Source organism: Euprymna scolopes, chromosome 22 (assembly GCF_053919585.1).
Source record: "Euprymna scolopes isolate OS-2025 chromosome 22, ASM5391958v1, whole genome shotgun sequence".
Lineage (NCBI taxonomy): Eukaryota > Metazoa > Mollusca > Cephalopoda > Sepiida > Sepiolidae > Euprymna > Euprymna scolopes.
In genome coordinates, this window is record NC_136503.1 from 100723928 (window position 1) to 100750226 (window position 26299).

The 26299-nt window shown below is 34.2% G+C and overlaps 1 protein-coding gene across 1 annotated transcript in view; it reads left to right on the forward strand.

The window, feature by feature from the left end:
• LOC145243744 (uncharacterized) overlaps positions 1–26299 on the forward strand; it is a 102386-nt gene that overhangs the window by 42903 nt on the left and 33184 nt on the right. Inside the window, exons 3-7 of the mRNA XM_080106789.1 lie at positions 5073–5166; positions 7017–7163; positions 10339–10578; positions 17043–17242; positions 19640–19831. Of these exons, the coding sequence (XP_079962915.1) occupies positions 5073–5166; positions 7017–7163; positions 10339–10578; positions 17043–17242; positions 19640–19831 (873 nt within the window). The remainder of the gene's footprint in view (positions 1–5072; positions 5167–7016; positions 7164–10338; positions 10579–17042; positions 17243–19639; positions 19832–26299) is intronic.

Consider the following 26299-nt stretch of genomic DNA (forward strand, 5'->3'; position numbering starts at 1 on the left):
TATTGTTAAAAAATAGGTTCGAATTATATGTTGAGAATTCTTTTGTTGTTAAAAGTGTGTTTGGAAAACACATGCATAGCCACGTGAATTGGTCACGTTTGGGAAACACACTTCTGACGTCATAGATGAAGGGGGGATTCTTAATATATGAGAGAGTTAGTCAGTTAGTAGGGGAGTCAGCGGAAGAGTAGAGTCGAGAGCAGTTGAGTTGGAGTCAGTCCTTTGGAAGCGAAAGGAAAGAACATTAAACTATGTAGATCCCGAATTTGAATTCGTGACGTCATCAGCATTCGACCGGTCCAATGAATAAAGAATGAACAATACAAAATAAAAATATATTCTTAAAAAATAGGTTAGAGTCATATGTTGAGAGTCCTTTTGTGTTCAAAAGCGTGTGCATAGCCACGTGAATTGGTCACGTTTGGAAAACACACTTCTGACGTCATAGCGAAGGGGGAATTTCAATATAGGAGTCAGGGTTAGTCAGTCTGGGAGTCAGTCAAAGAGAGAGTTGATAGTCAGTCAGTTGGCAGTCAGTGGTCAGCTGACCCTTTGGAAGCGAAGGGTAGAAGATTAGCCATGTAGATCCAAATTTGAATTCGTGACGTCATCATCATTCGACCGATCCAATGAATAAAGAATTATCATTGTGTTTTTGTAACTGTTGTCATGTGTCATCTTTCAACACTCAAAAGGTAACGTGTTAATCATCTTGTAACGAACATCGTGTAACGCTTACAAGATTATGTATCTCCTCTCCTTTGTGTTAGGAACTTGTATAAATATCCATTCAGTATCTATATGAATCCCAAGCATCCTCTCCCTCATCATTGTTATATATGTCCCCCGCCGTCATCCTTTAATATGTACTCGTATGCAACACAATTGATGTCCTCATCTATGCTTTTGTTTAATGTTTTTTGTAACTCTAATTTTCAATATATGTGATAAATAGCAAAATTTATAGTTATTCATAATGATTATTTTTCTGAATACATTTCCTCTGAAAATATCTGACATACATCGAAAATCAACGGATTAGGGAAATAACTATACGTTTCCTGTATTCTTTGTCACTGAGAGCTTTTGAATGTAACGGTTGACGCAAGAGACGCGTGACACAAGGTCAGAAATTGTGTGTTGAGGGCCAGCGAACAATGTGTGATGAAATCTTGCTTCGCAAAAAATTATTGACCAGTACTGTTGGACTTCTCGTGTGGTTAGCGATGAATCAATCTCTTCTTCAAAAAGAAAAGATAAAGCCTGGGAGCGGTCAACTATCCTATGACTGATTAGAACAATATATCACTCCGACAGAAACAATAAAACTTTAACTGAAAAGAAAAGCGGAGGCATTAATATGGATATAGAAATAATACTGTTCCAATTGTTTCTCCTGATTTGGAATTCCATCTTCATCAAAAAGGTAAAATATCAATACATATATAAATATAAAAGCGAAAATGTATGTATGTATGTATGTGTGTCCGCTTTTTTCAGAGAAGCGGTCGGTCGGTTCACAACTTTTTAAAACTTTTTATATCACATATAAATCGTAATATCTCAGAGTTAACAATGAAGCTCGCCTGTCTATTTAATTTGCTCGATTTCGGGAAGATAAATATTCAACATTTGTCGCTCGCCGCATGTGGGTTAGTCTTTTTCTATAACATCTTGGGAAGCGTTCACGCAGTAAATGAAATACTATCCCGCAATCAAACTTGACCTCATTAACTCATTAAAACGGGTACCTGCCAAATCCAAGTAATTAAATAAATTAAAACGTGTTTCCGTTAGCATTTCGCGGTGGGGGAATGGTTAACATCGCACGTTTTTTTTTCACACTTTAATTTACAACTTTGCCTCAATGGTTTGGTTTCGATCCTCATACTTACTTTTTTTTTTTTTTACAATATAAAAGAAAAACGCAAAATGGATGTAAGCCATAATGGTACATGAAAAAGGGTCCCCTTTTTCCTGTAAGTAAGAAAAACATTACATAAGTGGAAAATGAGATTAGGATAGACCGAGATTCGAACCTTGTAAGCAAGGTTCAGAGATAGATTCAGAAAACGGAATGTTAGAATTTCACATTGTTTAATATAAAATAGTTTAGATATATTTGTATTGTAAAAAGAATTTAATTGTACATTCTTTTATGGAAACTGAATTAAAAGGATCAGCTAAAAAAATAATAAACAATACAATTTAAAAACGGATTGAAAAATAAGTTAGGTTGAAAAATAGGTTAGTGAGAATTCTTTGTTGCAAAAGTGTGTTATGGAAATGTATGTTTAAGCCACGTGAGTCGATCACGTTTTTGAGACCACACGTCTGACGTCATAGAAAAAATGAATTCTCAATATAGGAGCTAGAATCGAAGATCAGAGGGCAGTCGAGTCCAAATCGAAAAGTCAGCAGGGTCGGTCGGAAAGAGCTGACATGATCAGAGGAGGGTCCTTTTAGAAGCGAAGGGAGAACGGTTTAATCATGTAGAACGACTTTTAATTCCTTGACGTCATCATCATTCGACCGGTCGAACTGATAATAAAGAAGTTATGTTTTTGTAAAACTGTGTCGTGTCTTCATTCAACAGCAAAACGTAATGTGTGAAACATCCTTATATGAACTTTGTCTTCTTCATCGTTATTATGAACTTTATGTAACTCTTACAAGAAATGTCTCCCCCTCTCTCTCTCTCTCTCTCTCTCTCTCTCTCTCTCATTTCTCTCTTATTATTATCTTATCACCGATTATAAAAGTTTCCCTCAGTATTGTCACTAACGTTACCGTTAATATGAATGTCTCCTATGCAACAATAATAAAACAGTTTCAGCTAAAGGGAAAAGGGAAATAAAAACTCATGGAATAGCAATAAAGATTGACATTTAGAAAAAGGTGAGTGAGAAAAAGAAATGGAAAAATGAACGGTCGACGCTACGTTGGAATGATTGTCAAAGACGTACCACAAGCGAGTTTACAGCGGTAAATTGGATTTTTGCACATACTCGATGCCTTACAAAAAGTGAAAATCATTTTATATGCCTTGATGATGAATCATTTGTAATTTAGGGGTCCAGAGTTCGCGTCAACTTCAGTGCATATCACTTTTTTTAATATTTAAAAGCAAAGTACATTCATTTGTTTTCTTTCCGTGCATATTACGTTTCTGAATTTTTTTAGATGAGGATTCGTTATTCATATTATTTGGATTCATTCGACTACTGTTCTCATCTTGAGTGTCATTTTCACAAAGTTTCAGTTGATGTAGCCTGTAGTTTCAATCCTTGGTTTGGACGATCGAAAAATACAATTACGAATTATTTAGGACCTCTATCCAGTCATGACTGACGGAACAAGAGCACGCTACCCCCGTGAAGTAAATAAAGGGTTCTGCTCGAAATAAAAAAAATCCGATTAATTAGACAAATTCCTGTTCAGGTCTAATTTAAAAATCCGACTAACTTTATTTTTTGTATTAGATCTTAAACAACTTAAAAAAGCAATGAAAAGGCAAACGAAACATCGAATCTTTTACAGCTGAACACAAAAGATACGAATGAGTCGGTAGAAATTCAAACTTATTTCCTTTTAGTTATACACTAGCGGGGGTACCCGGCGTTGCCCGGGTGTTTGGAGGTGTGTGTGGTGTTAAATAAAAAAGAAACCGGGGGGAGGGGGATAAAAGTTGGTAGGATCGAACCCGAAGCCCTGAGACGAAATTTGAAAATAAAATCGGCCAGCCAGAATGAATTACTGAAAGATGTTTGAATTTATTTAAGTAAGGACCAAATTGACAGGTGCGCGCATCGAGCTTTACGACGACGACGATCAGGTTTGTTTGTTATAAGCGAAGTAAATAAAGAAAACAACGTTAAAACTTAAGCGGGGGGTAATCAAAACATCGAAAAAAAAAACAAAAAAACTAACGTAAGGCAAACGAACGATGAAAACAGAAAAAACGAACACGTGAAAAATGGCTTTTAAAATTTTAAACATCGGTGGGTATCCGGGTGTTTTGGGGTGTGTGGTCGGGGGTGGATGAGCGAAGTAAAAAAAAAAAAGAAAAACGATCGCTACGTGAAAAATGGCTTAAATAACAATGGTTCAATATTTGAATTTAAAAAATCGAAATAAAAAGACATCTCACACCACGATTCGAACCCAAACGTTTAGATAATAAAACAACGCGCTAATCAACTGAGCTAACGCGACGTACATGAAATTTGTTTAGTTTTTCAACTATTTAAAGTAAATCAGGTCATGACGTCATCTGACGCATGCGTAGAACCAGTCGTCGTCACGAGAGGACCGTTTTTGTTGACCCTCCCCTGTCGAAAATTGTTGATTTCGGGGTGAAAAAATTAACGTTTTTGGCCAATTTTTCGATATTTTTCGAGCTTCAATATGATACCGAGTTTGTGAATTTTCGTCGTGTTTGTCGAAAGTTTTTAGCGGACACACAAACACACATAGATACATACAAACATACATACACACATTTTCGCTTTTATATATATAGATTAGTTAGTACATATATGAGAAGTTGTATATATATTAGTTAGTACATAGTTTGAGAAAATCTTAAATAATCGTATTATTTGGAATTTTCGAAGTACTGTTTTCATTTGGAGTGTCATTTTCACAACGTTTCGGTCGATGTAACGTCCGACCTTCTTCATGTGTATCTTATTGAACTCCGGAACGTTTCTGTCGAACTCGGGAATTTTGAACGGAACTCTTTTTTTACTTCTCGGGGGGGGGCAACATGCGCTCGTTGTGTCAGCCATAATTGGGTAGAGGTCCTAAGTAATTAGCAATTGTATTTTTCAGTTGCCCACACTGAGAATTGAACCTTCAACATTCAGGAGAATATCACTTTTAAAATTGATTTTTTTCCAAGTACTCTAACCACTGCGCCAAGTTCGGCAAGATACACCTGAAGAAGGTCGGAGAGTACATCGACCGAAACGTTGTGAAAATCACAATCAAGATCAGACAGTAGGCCGATGGATACAAATAATACGAATGAATCTTGTAGATTTAATTTTTTATTTCTTGAATTTTTTCAGCCGAAAATGATTTTGTTCGTACCAATCATGATGACCTTTATGTTGAAGGCAAATAGTGCGGATCGAAACAGCAATTTCAGCACGATTAAAATCGGTGAGTAAAATTGTTTTATGTCTTGCAATATATATATATATATATATATATATATATATATATATATAATACACACACATATATCTATAATATAAAGCTCATCTGTGTGTGTGGGAGGGTCACGAATAGGCTCCTATATTGTTGACTATTTTAAAAAAACTGATCACATATAATGATAGAAGATGTATCGAGACACAGAAATGGGTATGTTTGATCTGGCAGAACGGTGATTCATTAAAATTGTGGGGTCTGCGTTCGCACCTGGTCCACAAAGTATGGAAATAAAAAATTAAAAAATTAAAAAAAAACGTTTACAAGTGTTTTTGATATAGATGTACATAATAATACTTTGATAAGTATGTTTTAACTTAAATAGGGATGGTATAATAAAATTGTGGGGGCTGCGTTCGCGCCTGGCCTCCATAGAATGAAAATAGGCAGAAGCTTTAATAAAGACTTTTCATATCTATCTGCGTGAGTATACTTTGATAATTATGCTTCAATTTGAAGAAATATGGTATAATAAAATTATGAGGTGTTCGTTCGCACCTGTCCTCCATAGAATGGAAATATGTCACAAAGTTTAACAAGGTTTTTTAATATAGATCCATAGAATATTGTGATAAGTGTTCCAGTGTGAACAGGTATGGTATAATAAATTATGTGGTTTATCTATTTTATTCTTACTTTCATCATATTTTGCTTTGGTTTTGATACCCTCAAATTCGAAGCTATCTCTTTACAACCCTTTTGCTAGTATATATATATATATATATATATATATATATATATATATATATATATATATATACTAGAAAGCTGATTGGCTAACTAAAATCCTCAACATATATAAAAACGAGAAACGACCACAGAATTCGCGCATAAGCCTGACGAATCCTATAGTGAATGAAACGCCGAATATTCAGTGTAGCTTAATCGCCATATATATTTTATAAATTACTATATATATATATGTATATATATATATATATATATATATATATATATATATATGCAATTATTACTTTTTTGTTCCAAAAAGTTGTTTTTTTTGTTTTTTTTGTTTTGTTTTTTTTGCTCGAAGTGCTATGTAAGTATAAAGACGGACCACAAAGTTGTCGAAATATTTCATGATCCAGAATAAGTCTCGGTAATTGTTGGAAATTTATCTATATTATACATTTTTTATTCTGTATATCTGTCTGTTTGACTTTTTGTCTGCCCCGTTCTTTCTCTGAAACGACTGAGCCGATCTGGTTAAAATTTGTTATGGACCTTTGTTATGATAAAGTGCAGCGAACGTACTATTGTGATATCCGCTAGATGCAGAGTTAGGAATGATTATAGATTAATATTTAAGTCCCATTTTTCCTCGGAAACTACTGGGTTGATCTGCCTTAAATTTTGTATACACTTTTCATATGATACGATACAACGAACTATGTGTCATGATATTTAGTGTAAAAATGAAAATTCAACCGTATTTAAGCATCAATTTGGTTTAAATCACTCATTCTAAGTTAACGGAAGAAAGGGCCACCAAAATCTTGAAGAGAATAAATTCCCTTAATTTGGGGGAATTTATGTTGCATCAAAAGCAAGGTTCTTATATGCCTCCCTCTTTTAAACAAAACATTTCTACTCGAAATAATTGATAATTTTTTATAATTTTTTATATATTTTGTCCGAGAGATCGCTCTTTCTAACGATACCGTGTTGTGCCTGTATGGTGTGGATGAAAATGTTTTTTTGCGGACATACGAACAAACACACAAAAGTTTGCCTTTTATATAATAAATCAAGTTTATTTGTTTGTTTGTTTTTTGTTTTTGTTTTTTTCTTGTTTCTAGCCGCCATACTTGAATCGACCATTACTCGTGTCCGAGCTTTGGAAGTGATCGAGTCTTTACGCCGACAAACAAATTCCTCCAGGACAGAATTGATTTTTGAAACTCATAACTTGCCTTCGCATCACCCAGCTTTTATGGACGGACGAGGTTCGAAGTTTCATTTCTTGATTTTAATTTGCATTTCTTTTGCTAATAATTGATTTATCGATTTTTTATTAATCGCGTTCTCCTCTAATAAGGCACATCGCCACTTGGACGTAGGTGGGTGGTGGCTGATGTTTGGGACCACGCCTAGGACAGATTAACAAGATGGTTTATGTTACATTTAAATCCTGCATATCAGTACAGTCAGGGAAGCATGTAGCAGGAAGGGAATCCCAAGGTAAGAAGCTGCTAAAGCAGAAAAGCTTTCTGGCATTTGGGGACCTCAATGGTGAAGGGGTGTGATTTTGTTGCTAAGCGAGTTTGTCGATGATATGTACATCGAGGTGCACGAGTGCAATAAATTCATCAGAGCACATTCCATAAAAAATATTTGTAAAAAAAGGCACAGGGATGTAATATTGTGGCGATGGGACAGGGGTTGGGGCTTAGTAGACAAAGTGGAAGCTATTTTCTTAAAATCAATTTTCACCCCAAACAAGGCAAGTGCCACTTTGAAGTAGGGGGCTACTATCGGAGACATAATTTGCAGGGGCATTATGAAGGGAGATGAGTAGCAAGATGTTTATTCACATTACACTTGAACTTATATAAAATATCAGTTGGGAAAGCAGAATCCCGGGAGGGAGTTCTAAACACTTGCAGTTGTGGGGAAGAAACTATTGGAGTAAAAGGCTTTCTTACACCTAGGGATCTCTACTGTAAAGGGGTGGGACTTAGGTGCTTGTCGGGTTTGTCGGGGGTAGTCACGTCGAGGAGGTACAAGTGCTTGTAGTTCGTCAGAGCATTCACCATTAAAGTAGTTGTAGAACAGGCAGAGGGATGCAACATTTCATCGATGGGACAGAGGCTGAAGCTTAGATGACAGTTCAGGACCTATCAGGTTGGCGACTCTCTTTTGAACCCTGTCCAGGAGTGAGAGACAAGCAGCAGATGCGCCAGCCCAAATGTGACAACAATACTCCATACATGGGCGAATGGTGCCCTTATAGAGGTACAGGATACTTTCAGGCATAAGTAGTTTTCTAGCACGGTATAGAGAACCCACCTTCTTTGCAGCAGCCTTGGCAATGCTCTCAATGTATCTATTCCAGTTCATGTTTCCTGTAAACGTTAGGCCGAGGAGTTTAAAAGAAGTACTTTCAGGCAATGTGTTCTTGGCCATTGCTATTGGTGGCAGAGAAGGTTTCTTGTAGTTATTGAAGGAAACAAGCTTAGTCTTAGTAGCATTGAATGTGACCATCCATTTTTGTCCCCATTCCACTACAGATTGGAGGTCATCCTCTATTAGATTGAAGACTCTTTTTTGGACCCTATCAAAGAGGGAGAGACTAGTGGTAGATGCACCAGCCCAGATTTGACAACAATATTCTATGCATGGGCGAATGGTGGCTTTGTAGATGTTCAGAATACTATCAAGTAATAAAATAGGAATGAAATAAAAATTCAACTGGGCATTTTTATTTTAGTGCAAATCAAAAGAATTTATTCATGGTTCATTCAAAACAACACATTTCGTTATATTTCCAAAGTCTTTTCGCACATACGTGTGCTTTTTAAAAGTCTCTGTCGCCGCCACCTCACGCTGGTGTTAGCCAGTGATTTCTCGTCCTCATGTTTACACGTCCATCTTCTCCACCACGCAACTTGCTTCCTTCTTCGACCACATGGTGTATTTTAATCCCCTTTTCTTGTGACGCAGGCTCGCGTACACTTGCTAATTTGCATACGTGCTTAAACGACTACTGCTGTTAATACCTTCGCTAGCCAGCTATCCCTCTGCTGCTGCTGATTCTCTCACACACGCCCATACGCGTTCTGTTACAAAGGGTGATAATATACGCTTATTATATATATATATATATATATATATATATATATATATATATATATATATATTATTTCATTTACCTCCTTTCCAGCAGGTTTGACACAAGGTCAAGTGTGGGTTTGATGAAAATGTTTCTGTGGAACAGACTGGATTTAGACTTGGAAAACCTAGGTGAAGAGTCCGTGGCGTTTAGTACTTAGCCACCGTCATCAAAACACTATTACTACTACCACTACTACTATTACTACTACTTTGGGTGTTACTAGATCTGAAGTTACCAACTTCCGTACTTGCACCAGACATTGATGTTATTGTTTTTTTTTCTTTCTTTTTGCAAAACTCAGTCGTGTTCTGCAAAATAAACACAATAATGTTTCTACAAATCAACCAAACGAAACACTATAAATAAATATTTGAAGGTATAAAAATATGTATCATGTTTTCCCCAAAATTACTGGATTCGGCATTAAATAACCCGAATAGGATTGATATGCCGTAAGAGAAAGACGGTAGTAACCGCGGGGTGCCACGATTGATCTTCTTGCAGATAGTGGCTCAGAAAGGCCAGCCTCTCGGCGTCTCGATGGCACTTCAAGTCCGGTATTCCCAAGCCTCTCTCAAACAGGCGTTGAATACAGACCTGTCTACTCACTCAGTGTCTCCCTTTGTCCCATAGAATAATAATAAAAAAAAAAGGCAGCCCTTTTTTTTAAGAAGTGAGTATAACTTATATATGAGCCCTAGAATCGCATTCATCTGCAAAAGATCAAGCTAATTTGCATATTCTTTTAAACATTCATTTTAAGTAATTCTCTGTTAGTTTTTTTCCGTTTTCTTATGAAATGATTATTTTTTTGTAAACTATTACGTGTAATTATATTCATGCAAATATTCTACATGATTTATACTTGCGTAATATTTACGTAAAACGGTTATAGTAAACACAAAACCTCTTTCTATATATATTTATGTATGCGTATATATATTTGTTTAAAAAATTTTGCCTACTAAACACCGTCAGTGTTTGATCTAGAGATATGAAACTTATTATATATGGTATTATATGCGAAACTTTATATTTGGGTTGTCACTGGGAAAAATCGGTACAAAAGTGTGAAAATTAAAAAAAATGAAATTTCGAGGTGAAGGTCAAACGAGGGCATTACGAATATGCATGCGTAAGGTAATAGGTATCGGTTCATGTTTGAATTTTTAGCCTTGCAGCAAGTATGTGTTTATATGTCATGAAATTAACGTCAAAGGATAAAATAAATTATATTAATTTATATTAATATGTTGATAATGAAAGTTTCTTTTCTCGTTTCTAAGTTGAAGCTTTACTTGTATCAAACGTGGATCTCGTTGTGTGGGTCGTGACTTGTGATACGTTGGATTTCCTGCCCCAGAAATTTCGACGACCTGCCAGTTTTCCGAACATCTTCCTAAGTGTTGAAACCTGTGATAAACCGCAGCCAGTCGCAAATATCGCATGGAATCTCGTGGCGATCGCTGACATCATCCAAAATTTAAAATGGTCCGATGTGAACATCATTTACGATAATTCAATCGGTAATGTACAGTTCTTATCGATGTTGAAGTGGTTTTATTAAAAAAAAAAAAAATTTTTTGTTTTGTTTTGTTTATCGAACTTTGAAAAAATTAAACCAAAATAAATAATGGAGAAAAAAACACAGGATAGCGTTAAATGATTTTTTATATATTAGTGATGGGACGATTCCAATATTTTTCCCGATTGCGATACAATTACAGTTTCCGTACTAAATTCCCGATTCCGATTCCGATTCTTAATAAATCTGTAAATATTTAACTGTGCAGTCCGCCCTTCCACCTCTGGTTACCGTAAAAACACCTGTTAAATGTGCAGATATTTTCTTAAACGTAAAATTACACTTTTGGTGGTTTATCTATAGATTTTAGCTTTACTGATATTTTAAAATCGATAAATATTTATTATTTTATCATTATTACCAGAAATGGAAGATTTTGAATTAAACAAAATCAACTAAAAAGACAATTAAGTGAATCGTTTTAGGCATATTTTTTTTCGATTCTGATACCTCCAAATTTAAGTCATGCCGAAAATCGGAAAACTCTGAGAGTTTTCCGATTTTCCATTCTGATTTCGAATAATCGTCCAAACACTAATACGTATTAAAAAATTCCCAGCTGCTTGGCACCAACTATTTCACGGATAATTGTTATGAGTTTCGTAGAAAATAGTTTGGCTGAAAAAATATTTATTCTTGTAAAAGTTTTGGTCGTAAAAGAATAATGTGTTTGTTATTTGTTGAACATTTAAAAAAAATAGATATGGGAAAAAATAGATATGGGAAAAAAAAGATATTGAAAAAATAGATATTGAAAAAAATAGATATTGAAAAAATAGATATTGAAAAAAATAGATATTGAAAAAAATAGATATTGGAAAAATAGATATTGAAAAAAATAGATATTGAAAAAAATAGATATTGAAAAAAATAGATATTGAAAAAAATAGATATTGAAAAAAATAGATATTGAAAAAAATAGATATTGAAAAAAATAGATTTTGAAAAAATAGATATTGAAAAAAATAGATATTGAAAAAAATAGATATTGGAAAAAATAGATATTGAAAAAAATAGATATTGAAAAAAATAGATATTGAAAAAAATAGATATTGAAAAAATAGATATTGAAACAAATAGATATTGAAAAAAATAGATATTGAAAAAAATAGATATTGAAAAAAATAGATATTGAAAAAATAGATATTGAAAAAAATAGATATTGAAAAAATAGATATTGAAAAAAATAGATATTGAAAAAAATAGATATTGAAAAAAATAGATATTGAAAAAAATAGATATTGAAAAAATAGATATTGAAAAAAATAGATATTGAAAAAATAGATATTGAAAAAAATAGATATTGAAAAAATAGATATTGAAAAAAATAGATATTGAAAAAATAGATATTGGAAAAATAGATATTGAAAAAAATAGATATTGAAAAAAATAGATATTGAAAAAAATAGATATTGAAAAAATAGATATTGAAAAAAATAGACATTGAAAAAAATAGATATTGAAAAAAATAGATATTGAAAAAATAGATATTGAAAAAAATAGATATTGAAAAAAATAGATATTGAAAAAAATAGATATTGAAAAAATAGATATTGAAAAAAATAGATATTGAAAAAATAGATATTGAAAAAAATAGATATTGAAAAAATAGATATTGGAAAAAATAGATATTGAAAAAAATAGATATTGAAAAAAATAGATATTGAAAAAATAGATATTGGAAAAAATAGATATTGAAAAAATAGATATTAAAAAAAATAGATATTGAAAAAAATAGATATTGAAAAAAATAGATATTGGAAAAAATAGATATTGGAAAAAAATAGATATTGAAAAAAATAGATATTGGAAAAAATAGATATTGAAAAAATAGATATTGAATAAAATAGATATTGAAAAAATAGATATTGAAAAAAATAGATATTGAAAAAATAGATATTGAAAAAAATAGATATTGAAAAAATAGATATTGAAAAAAATAGATATTGAAAAAAATAGATATTGGAAAAATAGATATTGAAAAAAATAGATATTGAAAAAAATAGATATTGAAAAAATAGATATTGAAAAAAATAGATATTGGAAAAAATAGATATTGAAAAAAATAGATATTGAAAAAAATAGATATTGAAAAAATAGATATTGAAAAAATAGATATTGAAAAAAATAGATATTGGAAAAAATTGATATTGAAAAAAATAGATATTGAAAAAAATAGATATTGAAAAAATAGATATTGAAAAAAATAGATATTGAAAAAAATAGATATTGAAAAAATAGATATTGGAAAAAATAGATATTGAAAAAAATAGATATTGAAAAAATATATATTGGAAAAAATAGATATTGAAAAAATAGATATTGGAAAAAATAGATATTGAAAAAAATAGATATTGAAAAAAATAGATATTGAAAAAATAGATATTGGAAAAAATAGAGATTGAAAAAATAGATATTGAAAAAAGCACACGGAACAGCAGCAAATGATTTTATTAAATAAATACACATTAATATAGTCTAAGAAACAACTGTTTAACGAATTCTTTTTATACCTTTCGTGAAAATACCAAAATGGTAGTGAATTCAAGTTCTCTCGAGCAGACAATGAAGTAATCGTCAGTAAGCATTCAAGCTCCCTTCAATAGGCATTCATTTTTTATATATTCATTACTATAAAATGACAATTAAATAGAGACCATTGGTTTGGCTTGAAATTCAATATTTAAAGTTTCTAATTTCGCTATTATAGTGTAATATTGCCGATTTTTTGTGTTTTTTCTGTAAATAGAACACGGACTCGAGACCTAACTTAATAACCACCTCGTTTTTCTATCCGTTTTTCTCACAGCTAAAGTATATGTCAACCACATTGCTTTCTAATCTGTATGTTTATTCTAAACATAAAAATGACTTCGACACAAATTCTATTCAGGTCAAAAACGAAAAAAACATTCTGAAAGAATCGTTTCAAACTAAGCATTACGTTTTCAAATACAGAGTGAAACGATAAAATAGTCACCATAGAAAAGACGGTATGATTTCATTTCCCTTTGATTGAAAAACGGTCTCCGTATTTTGTTGCAGACCCTCTACTAGTTGGCCAGTTGTGTACAAATCTCATGAGCGATAGGAGCCTTCTATCATGTCTGAAAGTGACACAATGTTCAACGAGCGATATCGGATGCGCCGCTCTACAACTCATACCGATCCAAGTTATGACAACAGGACCATTGTCAGCACCCTCAAAATGCATCACTGGATTGCCACAAAGCGCAAGGAGACCTTTCTCTCACTACCCCCACCCACCTTTCCCCCGATCTGAACCTGCTGGACTACTTCGTTTGATTAAATGTCGAGAACATCACCAACATGACCTCCCACAACACTAAAGTCAGCCTAATCGCCGCCATCCGCCGAGTACTCGCCGAGCTCCCGGTGGCGCTTGTGGGAAAGGCATACACCAAATTCTGGACCCGTATCGAGGGGGTGATTGAAGCTGAAGGCGGCTACATTGAATAGATGTCAGCTCTGCTATATAATCAAGTTATCTTAAATGTATTTTTTCAATAAAAGTTTTAAAATAAAGCTGTAGTGGTTTCTTTAGGGCGACAATTTTATCGTTCCACCTTATACTTCAACCATCGATTTCTTGTAGAGACGTTCTTACTTTGACTCAAGTCAAGTTTCTTGAACTGACCTGGTGTGAAAGACTTACATCAGATCAGTTACTAAAAAAATGGTTGGATCATTCTATCGCTCTAGAAGGTATCTCACTACAACGCAGTCCTCCGCCTGTATGAGCGACAAATATCTCCTTAAATGTTTCGGTGTTAAAAGGAAACGTTTGGAAATTATGGTAGTAAAGGATACAGAAGAGTGGGGGATGCCCTTTTCTCTTCCCTGCAACCCCCCCCCCCCCCCCGAGAAGAGACGTTGCGAGTCTGTTTTTGCTTTATCGTTACTTCCATGGCAAGTGCTCGTCTGAGCTCCGCTCTCTGGTCCCCCTCGCCAATCTTTCACGAAAAACACCCGTGTAGCTGAAACCACTGTCAATAGTTTTCCCCACTCCTTATCTGTGCCAAAATACAAAACGTAGATTCCATGAACAAAGCCTCTTTCTTAGAAGTGCACGCCCGTGGAACTCTCTGCCGTTTGCCTGTTTCCCACCTGACTACAACTTGGATGTCTTCAAGTCCAACATAAACAAATTCCTGAGGAACCGCCCCCTTAAGTAAGACACTTTATCAAATCTCCATTATTAACGACTACTAAGATATTATCCCATTGATTACTGTACACGCAATAACCCTTATCCTCGAATGGCTTCCGGGCGTTGATAAGTCGTGACCACCATTTTAAGATAAAACCACAAGACAGCAGTAAATGATTACTAACTTAAACTTAGGAACTCAGGCAGTCAAAGTCATTTTCGATCCGAAGCTAGATCCACAGAGTCCTTCTCCTTCCAGTTTCTACCTGTTGCAATCATCTCTCTCTCTAGTATCTGGTTTTAGTTTAATTTTGGTCCTCATCCTTTTAATTAAGAATCGATTGGAGCACTTAGCAATCCTCTCTGCAGCCAATCTTAGCTCATGTTCCAACCAGCCTAGACATCGTTTGTAGATTATTGACGGTACTACCTGTGTAAAATGCAGTTACAAACAAAGGAAAGAAAGAAAGAAAAATCCAGGTCGGCATTTTTTCTCCTCTAACACAAGTTTTTATCACCGTTATTTTCCTCCCCATCTCCCCATCTCCCCATCGTTCATCTCGCTCGGTTACACTTCTCTTCTCCAACCTCACATCTGTCGTAGCCAATTATTTCTTTTCTTCGACTTTATACGCCCGTCCTCTTCGACGTCGCTTTGTTTTCCCCCGAGCATGTGGTGTCCTTTTTCTCATTTTCTTGTCTCGCCAACTGGCCCACAATTCCTAATTTGCATAAGTGCCTTTTCGGCTACTGTTGCTGCTATTTTCTTCGCAAACCAGCCACCCTTTGCTGCTACTGATATTTTACACGCGTTCACATACACTTTGTTAAACCTGTTCGTTAATGCGATCTTTGACTTCTTGGTTTGTAATCCGATCACTCTAATAAATGATTAACTATGTTTTAAATCATGATACAAACATGTGTTCGCTTAACTGTGTTTGCGGCATAATCACAAGACCAATTGATTTTGAGGCGGGACATTGGGAAAATGTTAGAATAAAGTTCAGAGAACAGATAGATGTTAATACATCTATTAAATTATGCATAGGATTTAGTTATTTTTTGCCGACAAAGACATTAATTGTTTTCCGAATGTTACAGTGCATATGAGCGCGTGGGAAAATATCAGTAGCAGCAAAGGATAGCTGGCTTGCAAAGAAATTAGTAGCAGCAGTAGCCGAAAAAAGGCGCATATGCAAATTAGGAACGGTGCAGGAGAATAAAAAGGAATAAAGGAGAAAAAACGCACTACGTGGTCGGGAGGAGCAAAGTGCGCTTTGAAGAAAATGGATGTGCAACGTCGAGGACGAGAATGGGCCGGCTGTGGCCGGCATGCGGTCGGAGGAAAGGGAAACGCGAACCAGACTAGATGGACCTGTCGGTGAGAGATGTTTTAAGTGGTTCGAGATGGGAGAGTAACGTGTAGTTAAAATGTTTAAAAAATATAAATGCCGACCGGCATTTTTATTTATTTCCAGTTTTATTTTTATGAATTATTAAAGTAAAGTGTCACGCGAGATAGATTATAATACGTATCCATGGAGGTAGATTTTTCTCGTTCTTTCAACAATGATCGAGTAGAGTAAATTTCTTCATTTCAACACACTTGTAACAATCGGGATTAGTTACCACAATACCACATTTACTTTAAATAATTTTTTTGGAAACTACTGTGCGATCTGGTTAAAATTTTGTGTGATTATGATAATGTGCAGCGAACTAAGTATTATAGTAGCTATCCGATAGAGAGTTAAGTATCAATAGGGATTATTAGGAATTCATAGGGATTAGTATTTAATGTAAAACATTGTCAATCATCAAGCTGGCATAAAAGCGTTCATTCTAAGTCAACGGGCTATAACTTTTGCTCGTTTTTGTGTAATTTCGAACTGTATGTTTTATTTAATTCACCTTGGTATATTTTTCTCGTTTCGTCAACAATGGACGAATATAATTACTTTCTTTCTTTCAACGTCTATAAAGTTTCGTGGTTAGCATGGACTGACGATCTGTGTGTCTCGCGTTCGAATCCAGTTCGTTCCATAACAATCACTTTCATTAAGGATGTTGGTAACCTTCACGTGGTCCCGCCCGTTAGTACCTGATATCTTTTGAGAAAGAATTTTGACTAGAACAATATCGGGGAAACCAATGCCACCAATAGAATCTTCGAATACATACGATATGATGCCGATGAGCGCATATAAAGGAATTTTGTTTTTTCCTATCAGGTCATGCTGACATTTCATCGCTCACGGAAGAATTGTCGTCGAGATTGGTGACATGTCGTCTCCATCGAATCGACACGTCATTCCTCGATTACAAAGAGAAAATCTTGGAGAAATTCATTTCATATAATAAAAAGACCTTCGAACAGAATCACTTTCTGGTTATTCTTAAAAATGAAACTCTCAAAGAAATCATCACTACGGTAAGCATTAAATACAATTTTGGTAATTAACTAAATTCCGCCGTAGATAGTTTTTCTTTTTTTAACGTTTTGCTCTAAAATTTATTTGTGGTGGAAAAAAATTGTTTCTTCAATTTTTATTCACTTTTAACAATAATTGTTATTACATGTCAGCATTAGAGACCCACACGTTGTATGCAGACAGTCGCAATGAAACCAATAAAAGGAAAAAATTCAACACTTGTTTTTTTTTTCAATTAAAACAGCAGACATTTATTTACATGTACTTCAAGAATAATGCTTGTATCTTGTTCAAAAGTCTTTTTGTACTCCAGTATGCTAAACAAGACTCTGCCATGGTACTCTGTCTTTGTCTGATGTCTTTAAGACACGTCGTTTCTTAGGGCCACGTGTGTAACACGTCTATTTCTGCTCTTCTCCGGTCACATTTTCCTTTTTCATAATCTTTTTCTTTCCTTCTTCCTTGCTGTAACGTCACCTTGCTTGGTCATTTGCATACGTTGGCTGTTGCTGCTTGTATTTATTTGATTCCCCACTGAGCAAATTAGGCACAAGGCCGTTTTTAATGTGGGGAGGGAAACCAGCTCCCCCAATGGGGCACTCTGGCAGGGTCCAAAATTAGCAATTGTCTGATATGAAGGGTTTCCCCCACATTGACCAGAACAGATTACTTTTTTTGCTCCTGGCCCGTGCTGCTATCTGCGCATCATCGCTCTCTTACTCTGCACGCACTATGAGTTGAAGCCCAGTTATCAAATAAAAATTTGAGGCACGTGTATGTTATCGTTTTAACGGTATCTAGTTTAACTAAAAATTAGCCAAGCTGTGTATTGTAGCATTTTGATTATTCTTTCAAAGTTCCAGCCACTATAAGCTACGATATGCTTCAGGTGCATCCTGTCAAACATAAAAATGTTTATTAAACTCACAATCATTTCTACAGTTCAGCCATATTTGATACAAAAATAAACTTCACTCTGTGCTTACCCGGATTTGAACTCTGATCGGCATCTTCAGTTAGAGAATATTCTAGAGGGATATTTTTATCGATTTTATATTTAAGATTATTGTAGAGATAAAAATCTGGGGGGTTAAGGTACGGTGAGTATGAAATTCATTCAGAGACGATCACCAAATTGTCCCCCAAAATGGTCAGAAAAGAAGTGCAGTACATTAATGATTAAAATTTGGCGGACAAGCCATGCAATCACATGTGAGATAAAACAATTAAGATTCTACGCCTACAGACACCAGATATCTTTAGTCGCCAATGTAATACAATGTAATTGCTTTGTTTCCATCTCATGTGAGATAAATAATTCAGATTCTACGCCTACAAATACCAGTGGAAATACACCTGCAGTTGCCAATGTAATACACTTGAATTGCTTTGTTGTGATTAGAGCTATGACAACAGCATACTCTTTTCATTGTTTTTACTCTCAAGGATGGAGTACTGCTGCCACATCTAGGTAGGAGCTGCTAAAAACAGCCTATCCTGCCTTGACAGAGTACAAAATAGACTTCGTGGTTTAGTGGGGGGTGCCCTTTTCTCTTCCCTGCAACCTCTCTCCCACAGAAGAGACGTTGCGAGCCTGTCTTTGTTTTATCGTTATTTCCATGGCAGGTGCTCGTCTGAACTCCAATCCCTTGCCCCCCCCTCGCCAATCTTTCACGAAAAACACCCGTCTGGCTGAAACTACTGTCAATAATTTTCCCCACTCTTTATCTGTGCCTAAATCCAAACGTAGATTCCATGAGCAAAGCTTCTTTCTTAGAATTGCACGCCAGTGGAACTCTCTGCCGCTTGCCTGTTTCCCACCTGACTACAACTTGGACGTCTTCAAGTCCAACATAAACAAACTTCTCACAAACCGCCCCGTTAAGTAAGACATTCTATCAAACCTCCAATACTAATGATTATTACAATACTATCTCATTGATTACTGTACACGCAATAACCCTTATCCCTGAGTGGCCTTCCGGCCTTGATAAGTGGTGACCCCCATGTAAAATAAAAATAATATATATCGGTCACAGTTAGACACAATTAATCAACTAAGAACCACATCACTCTACATAAAAACATATAAAATATCAATGGATATATACCTGAGAATCAAAGCAAGGAAAAGAATATGCTTTTGTCACAGCCCTAGTTGGGATTTGTATAAAATAAATCATAATTGCACAAGGAATTTGAAGTAACGATTTTTTTTGTTTTTTTCTTCTTTTTTTGTATTGCTTCTTTATCTTTTTATTTTCTTTTTCTTTGCCTCTTTTTTATTCCTCTTCTTTCTCTTCCCTTTTCTTTTTTTCTTTTTCGTTTTTCTGCTATTTCTTCTTTCTCTTTGGCTTTCTTTTCTTCATCTTCTTCGTTTTTTTTTTCTATTCCAGGCCTCAATACTTATGATGACGATTGGCAAAATTTATTGGATGTTCGTCAACGATAATTTAAAACCGGAAGAATTGGTGGAGTATGGAGTGAATCCCCGAAATGCCAACATGCTGCTTTTCCGAAGTTTCTGCGATGAAGAGGGCAAAGATATTCGAAGAGTTAAAGAATTATTACCTGAACTTCAGAAAATAGTAAGTCATTCGCTGCTTTCCAAAATTGGTTTATCTTTAGTCATTTTTTTAGAACCCCAAATTGAACCGAAATCACGACCATTGCTATAACAGGCCTGATAATTTTGTAACATGACGTTTTATTGAATATGGAGTGAAGATATACGAACAGTTAAAGAATTATTACCTAAACTTCAGAAAATTGTAAGTCATTCGCTGCTTTCCAAAATTAGATTACCTTTAGTCATTTTTTTAGAACCCCAAATTGAACCGAAATCACGACCATTTCTATAACAGGCCTGACAATTGTGTAACATGACGCTTTATTGAATATGGAGGGAAGATATACGAACAGTTAAAGAATTATTACCTGAACTTCAGAAAATTGTAAGTCATTCGCGCTTTTCAAAATTGGATTTAGTCATTTTTCCAAATTGAACCGAAATCATGACCATTGCTATAACAGGCCTGACAATTGTGTAACATGACGTTTTATTGAATATGGAGGGAAGATATACGAACAGTTAAAGAATTATTACCTGAACTTCAGAAAATCGTAAGTCATTCGCTGCTTTCCAAAATTGGTTTATCTTTAGTCATTTTTTAGAACCCCAAATTGAACCGAAATCACGACCATTTCTATAACAGGCCTGACAATTTTGTAACATGACGTTTCATTGAATATGGAGGAAAGATATACGAAAAGTTAAAGAATTATTACATGAGAAAATCGTAAGTTGTTCCATACTTTCTAAGATTGGATTTCCGTTTGTATTTTTTTAGATTTCATGAACTCAAATGTAAACGGAAAGAAATTAATCGATTTGGTAAATGGGTTTTCCTAAAAAAATTTCGAACTGTAAATTTTTTCATTGTTTATGTAATTTTTATTGAATTGTTTATGGCGAGAGAGAGTTCTTATATCGATAATTTTCGGTGGAAACATCTACTTCTGCTTGACTAACCAACCGTGTATCGTTTCGTACTTTTATCTTCAAACATTTATTCACTAACAGGACCCGTGGAGATGCCGCGGACTGAGAAATATATTTAAACAACAAATATGTTTTTATAAAGCTGATATTTTTATGGATAGCGCAATAAGAATATTTGTACAGAAAAACCAATAACACTCAGCAAATATGAGTCTATAAATATGAGTCTATGTATTTTACATATGGAACTGAACCAAATGAGTAAATTAATAAGTACTAATACACATTCAGAAAGTAATATTATGCTACACAGTTCAATAAATAACATTATAATAGACAATATTTAATTTATTCATTCAGCTCAGCACGTATTGGCATAAAATGTTCTCCTTTTTGCCCTGTTTCTTTCGAATGCTCCTTTTTTTCTTTTTTTCTTACACAGTGGTCACCTTTTATCAAGGCCCGGAAGCCACTCAGGGATAAGGGTTATTGCAAGTACATTACGTTAGTGTGGAGATTTGATGAAGTGTTTACTTAAGGGGGCGGTTCATTAAGAATTTGTTAACGTTGGACTTGAAGACATCCAAGTTGTAGTCAGGTGGGAAGCAGACAGACGGAACAGAGTTTCACAGGCGTGCAGTTCTAAGAAAGAAGCTTTGTTCATAGTTTTGCTGATTTCTTTCTTCGGTGAAGGAAAATTGCACATCAAAATTACTATGAGTTCCTTTCTCACACCATTACAAAAATTATCATATGATTATTATTATTATTATGATTATTAGAACTGTGACAACAGAATATTCTTTTCATTCTTTTGACTCTCGAGTATATATATCCGACACAGTAAGACACGGTCAAAACCGAGAACCATATCAGTCTATATAAAGACATATAAGATATTAACGGATATATACTCAAGAGTCAAAATAATGAAAAGAATATGCTGTTGTCACAGCCTTAATAATGATATTTGAAAGCACGAGTATATCAAAAGGCCGGTATCCTCATATTTTTTGTCCAGAGTTGACAGATTGGCTTTTTCAAGACAAATTTTGTTAATTTGGCCTTTTTTTAAGTAGTTTGGCTTTCAAAGATTTCATCTGGCCCTTTTTTTAAGTGTAACATATGGACTAACTAAAAAAGGGACAAGCACGATATTATATAGATAATACAAATAGACAATTATTTTTTTTTTGTGTTTCTTTTTGTTTTTCTGTGCAAATAATCATGAAAAAAGATTAAAGCATCTCAATTTCATCAAATAATGTTACTTTATTTGGTAATGTTACTTTTTTCTGTTTCTTTTGTCAGTCTAAAAACAAAGACGAAGAAAACAACTTTTCCTTTTTTTCGTTTTTTTTGTTTTATTTAATTTTTTTTATGAATTGGTTTGTATTTTCTGCTTTAAAAAATGGGAAACGATATAATCGATTTATTTTATCGATTGTAATTATTTTGGATTTCAATTTTGTTGGCCTTATAACAACTTGACATGTGTCAAAAATAAATGCGCATATATCTGAGAAAATGGCTGAAAGTTGATTTCCTGTTTTTTTGGGGTTTTTTTTTTTTTGCTTTTGGAAATAATAATATTCGAAAATAAGATTACATCAAAAGGATCTTACTCTCATATTCTTGTCCAGGTTGCAAGATTGGCCTTTTTAGCGCCAAATTTTGCAAATTTGGCTTTTTTTTAAACGCAGTTTGGTTTTCAAAATTTGTATTTAGCCCTTTTCAAAGCGTAACGTACAGACTAACTAAGAATAGAACAAACAGTTCTTATATACAGAATTTTCAATGAAGGCATCCATTTTTACGGGGAATGGTGCATTTTCATTCAAGTGATGTTATAAAATACATTTATTTATGGTACTTTCCAAACTATGTCTGCATCTTGATTTTACAGGTTTCTTCGTCTGTCATGTGGTTACCAAAACTCTGTCGTGTTAACTTATATCTATATACTTATATATAGATTAGCTAACTTATAGATATATACTTATATATGCATTGGTTAACTTATACCTTCAAATCTCACCATTTTTTTTATTTTTACATAACGAGCAATCCAGTAATTTAAATAAAATCTACAGTTTTAATCGTTACTTTCGATTTCTGTGTTACGTAACGACCAAAGAGAAACTTTTTATACAGATAATGTTTTAATACAGATAATTTTTTATTCAGATAATGTTTTTATACAGATAATGTTTTAATACGGATAAATTTTTTATACAGATAATGTTTTTATACAGATTATTTTTTTATACAGATATCTTTTTTATACAGATAATGTTTTTATACAGATAATGTTTTTATACAGATAATTTTTTATACAGATAATGTTTTATACAGATAATTTTTTATACAGATAATTTTTTTATACAGATAATGTTTTTATACAGATAATGTTTTTATACAGATAATGTTTTTATACATATAATGTTTTATACAGATAATGTTTTTATACAGATAATGTTTTTATACAGATAATTTTTTATATAGATAACTTTATTATACAGATAATGTTTTTATACAGATAATGTTCAATCGTTTCGTTTCCTTTTTTAATTGATCAGTTTTGCAATTTTCTGTGGGGATTCGATAACTGATCGATCTGATTAATAATTGAAAACAAAGCAACATCATCTGTGTGTATGTGTGTGTTTGAGTGCGTGTTTGTGTTTGTGTGTTTGTGTGTGCGTGTTTGTTTATTTGTGTGTGTTTGTGTTTGTGTGTGTATGTGTGTTCGTTTGTGTGTATGTGTGTTTGTGTGTTTATGTATTTGTGTGTGTGTTTGTGTTTGTGTGTGTGTGTGTGTATTTGTGTGTGTGTTTGTGTTTGTGTTTGTGTTTGTGTGTATTTGTGTGTGTGTTTCTGTGTTTCTGTGTTTGTGTATTTGTGTGTGTTTGTGTTTATGTGCGTGTGTATGTGTGTGTGTTTGTGTGTGTATGTGTGTTTTTATGTGTGTTTGTTTGTGTGTGTTTGTGTGTGTGTGTGTCTGTTTGTCTGTGTGTGTGCCTGTGTGTGTGTCTGTGTGTGTGTGATCCTATGAACTGTGTGTACCATCCTATGAATTATGTGTGTGATTCTATCGACTGATCCCAGAACTAAGATTCAAAGAAATGTTAGAAAGTGATGCAAAAAAAAACATTGTGTTAATTTATTTTTCAATTCTTCTGATATCAAAATTGAAGTGGGAAGTTTTCCTTTTCTTTCTAGCTGTGCTTTTGACATATGCTGAAGCCTGTAATTGTTGCCACCATCAACCAAGATTATTTATTCCATTGTCTCCTGCGATGTCAGGAAAATGTTGTTCAACTTTGATTTTTCTAATTCCTGAAAGCTGGTTTTAACTGCTTCAATTAATTCATCAATATTCTTTGGAGCCTTTTAGTGTTGAATGGATTGGATTGGATTGAAGTAACCTATGTCAAGCACATTCAGATCCGGACTGTTTGCAGGCTGGTTAACCAGTTCAATGGTTAACCTTAATCTCTCCGATGCTTGTTTGAACACCGGGCCCGTTTGATGTACGTGTGGCTTAGCATTGTCTTGTTGAATTATGATTCGTTGTGCAATGGATCCACTTGGCCATTTGTTCCGTGTTGAAACAAGGACATTTTCAAAAAGAAATTCACGAATCTGAATTTTCATGATTGTATCCATGACTTTAGTTACCATTGTTCCAGCAAACCTGTTTCTGCTGTTACGTTTAGCCGCCTCTTGTTTGACAAATGGCCAAATTCCAATCTTCCCGTCAAAGTAACATTTGCGATGTGGATCCCAACGAGGTCGAGCCACGGCAGCAAGAAACATTACCTTTGTAATGAAACGCTTGCTTTTAGTGGTTCTTAAAGGGTCATGTTCGTCTTTGCCTAAATAAAATTCCCTTGCATTTTGCGTCATGTAAAACCATTTCTCATCAATATGTATGACACCAAACATTTCTCTAAAAGTTCCTCCATTTAAATCCAACTGCGAACGGCAAAAATCAACGTGACATTTCATGTTTTCTATCGTGAGAAGCGGTTTTACAGCATTTGAATGTGCCCGAATTTCGCCATCTTTTATCCTTGCAATCAACGTTGTCTTAGGTATTCCACATGCTTGAGCAGTAGACCTCAAAGTGGTTCTTTTCTCAAGGGAATGGTGTTTATTTTTGTCAGCTGTGAACTGTAGGCCTTCTTTTTTCGGCCAGAGAGAATCCATTGGCACCAATATATCGGACGAACTGTCTAGTGCTCGTGACCAAATTCTGCCTACAGTATTTCTTCCTATACCGAATTTTGTGGCAACATCTTTGATTGCACCTCGTTCTAAGGCGCGCCCTTTAGACCTTTGTAGCAACGCTTGCAGAACTGCTGTCCGTCTTGAATTTGTCAATTCTCTCTTATCACTTCTGTTTTTACTTTCCACATTGGCATCAACTACAATTTCCATATTTATATAGTCACTGCGGGTATTTCTAAAAAATAGATTATATAACAGTCAACAAAGTAATGTGCATAGATTAAACTCTACATGATTTTTAGAACGAAAACTGTTCTTTTTCAATTAAGTACGCTCTAAAGTACTAACAGTTACCCCCTAAAACATTGAAATGGTGCGTGACAAAACCTAAAACGCGGACAGTTTTAATTCTGCACCAAGTATTTCCGACCGGAGGTAGTACTATCTTAGATAGTGGAAATATTTTAATATTTCGGGAGAAATCTCCTCTTCACAAAGCAAACGTCGCTTGATAAAAAATTAAACTGCATGGCTTACCCACAGTGGCTTTTACGATGAATAGTGCACCTTCTTCTCTTATAATCCAGTAAAATTAAAAGCCACAACAGAGGTATGCTATAACATATTTAAATGATTAATTGGGAAGATGAAAATTATCTTTGCAGCTTCTTTACACGTTCAGTGTTTGAGATGTGAAAAATAACTTTAATGGAATATTCAGATATCTATTTATCTTATATCTATGTGTCTCATAAAGAGATTAAGTATTAGTCACAGGTAGGGAGAGGGTTGATTTCTAAAAGCTTCAATTTAAATAAAACAAAACAAAGAATCAGCGGTCATTCTTTGTTTGAAATAATCTTTTCTTCATCTTCATAATTGTTTTCACAATGTATCGGCCAACTCATCCTCTGGCCTACTTCAGGTGGTCCGTTGCGCAGTAATCCGGTTCCAGGTAAGCATGATCTGAAGATAACGGTTTCAATCCTACCCTAAGCAAGCCAGAGGATTAATTGGCCAAAACGTGGGGAGACAAAAACTATGAAAGGTAGTAATTATTGGAGATACACTTACCAGACTTGGCATTTCTAACCCGTCGCAGTTGATCTCCATAAAGAAGGTCAAAGGACAAAATAGCATTTGATATTGACCCGACAATGGAAAACCGGATAAAAGTTGTATTTTATGATCTTATAAATTCAATTTTGTGTTCTTATCTGATCTTCCATTATCGGTTCGCACCGAATGGGGATACAGTTACAAGATGAATGTTATCTTAAAATTTTGATCTCATTCTTTTGATAAAAGACAATAAATTCTT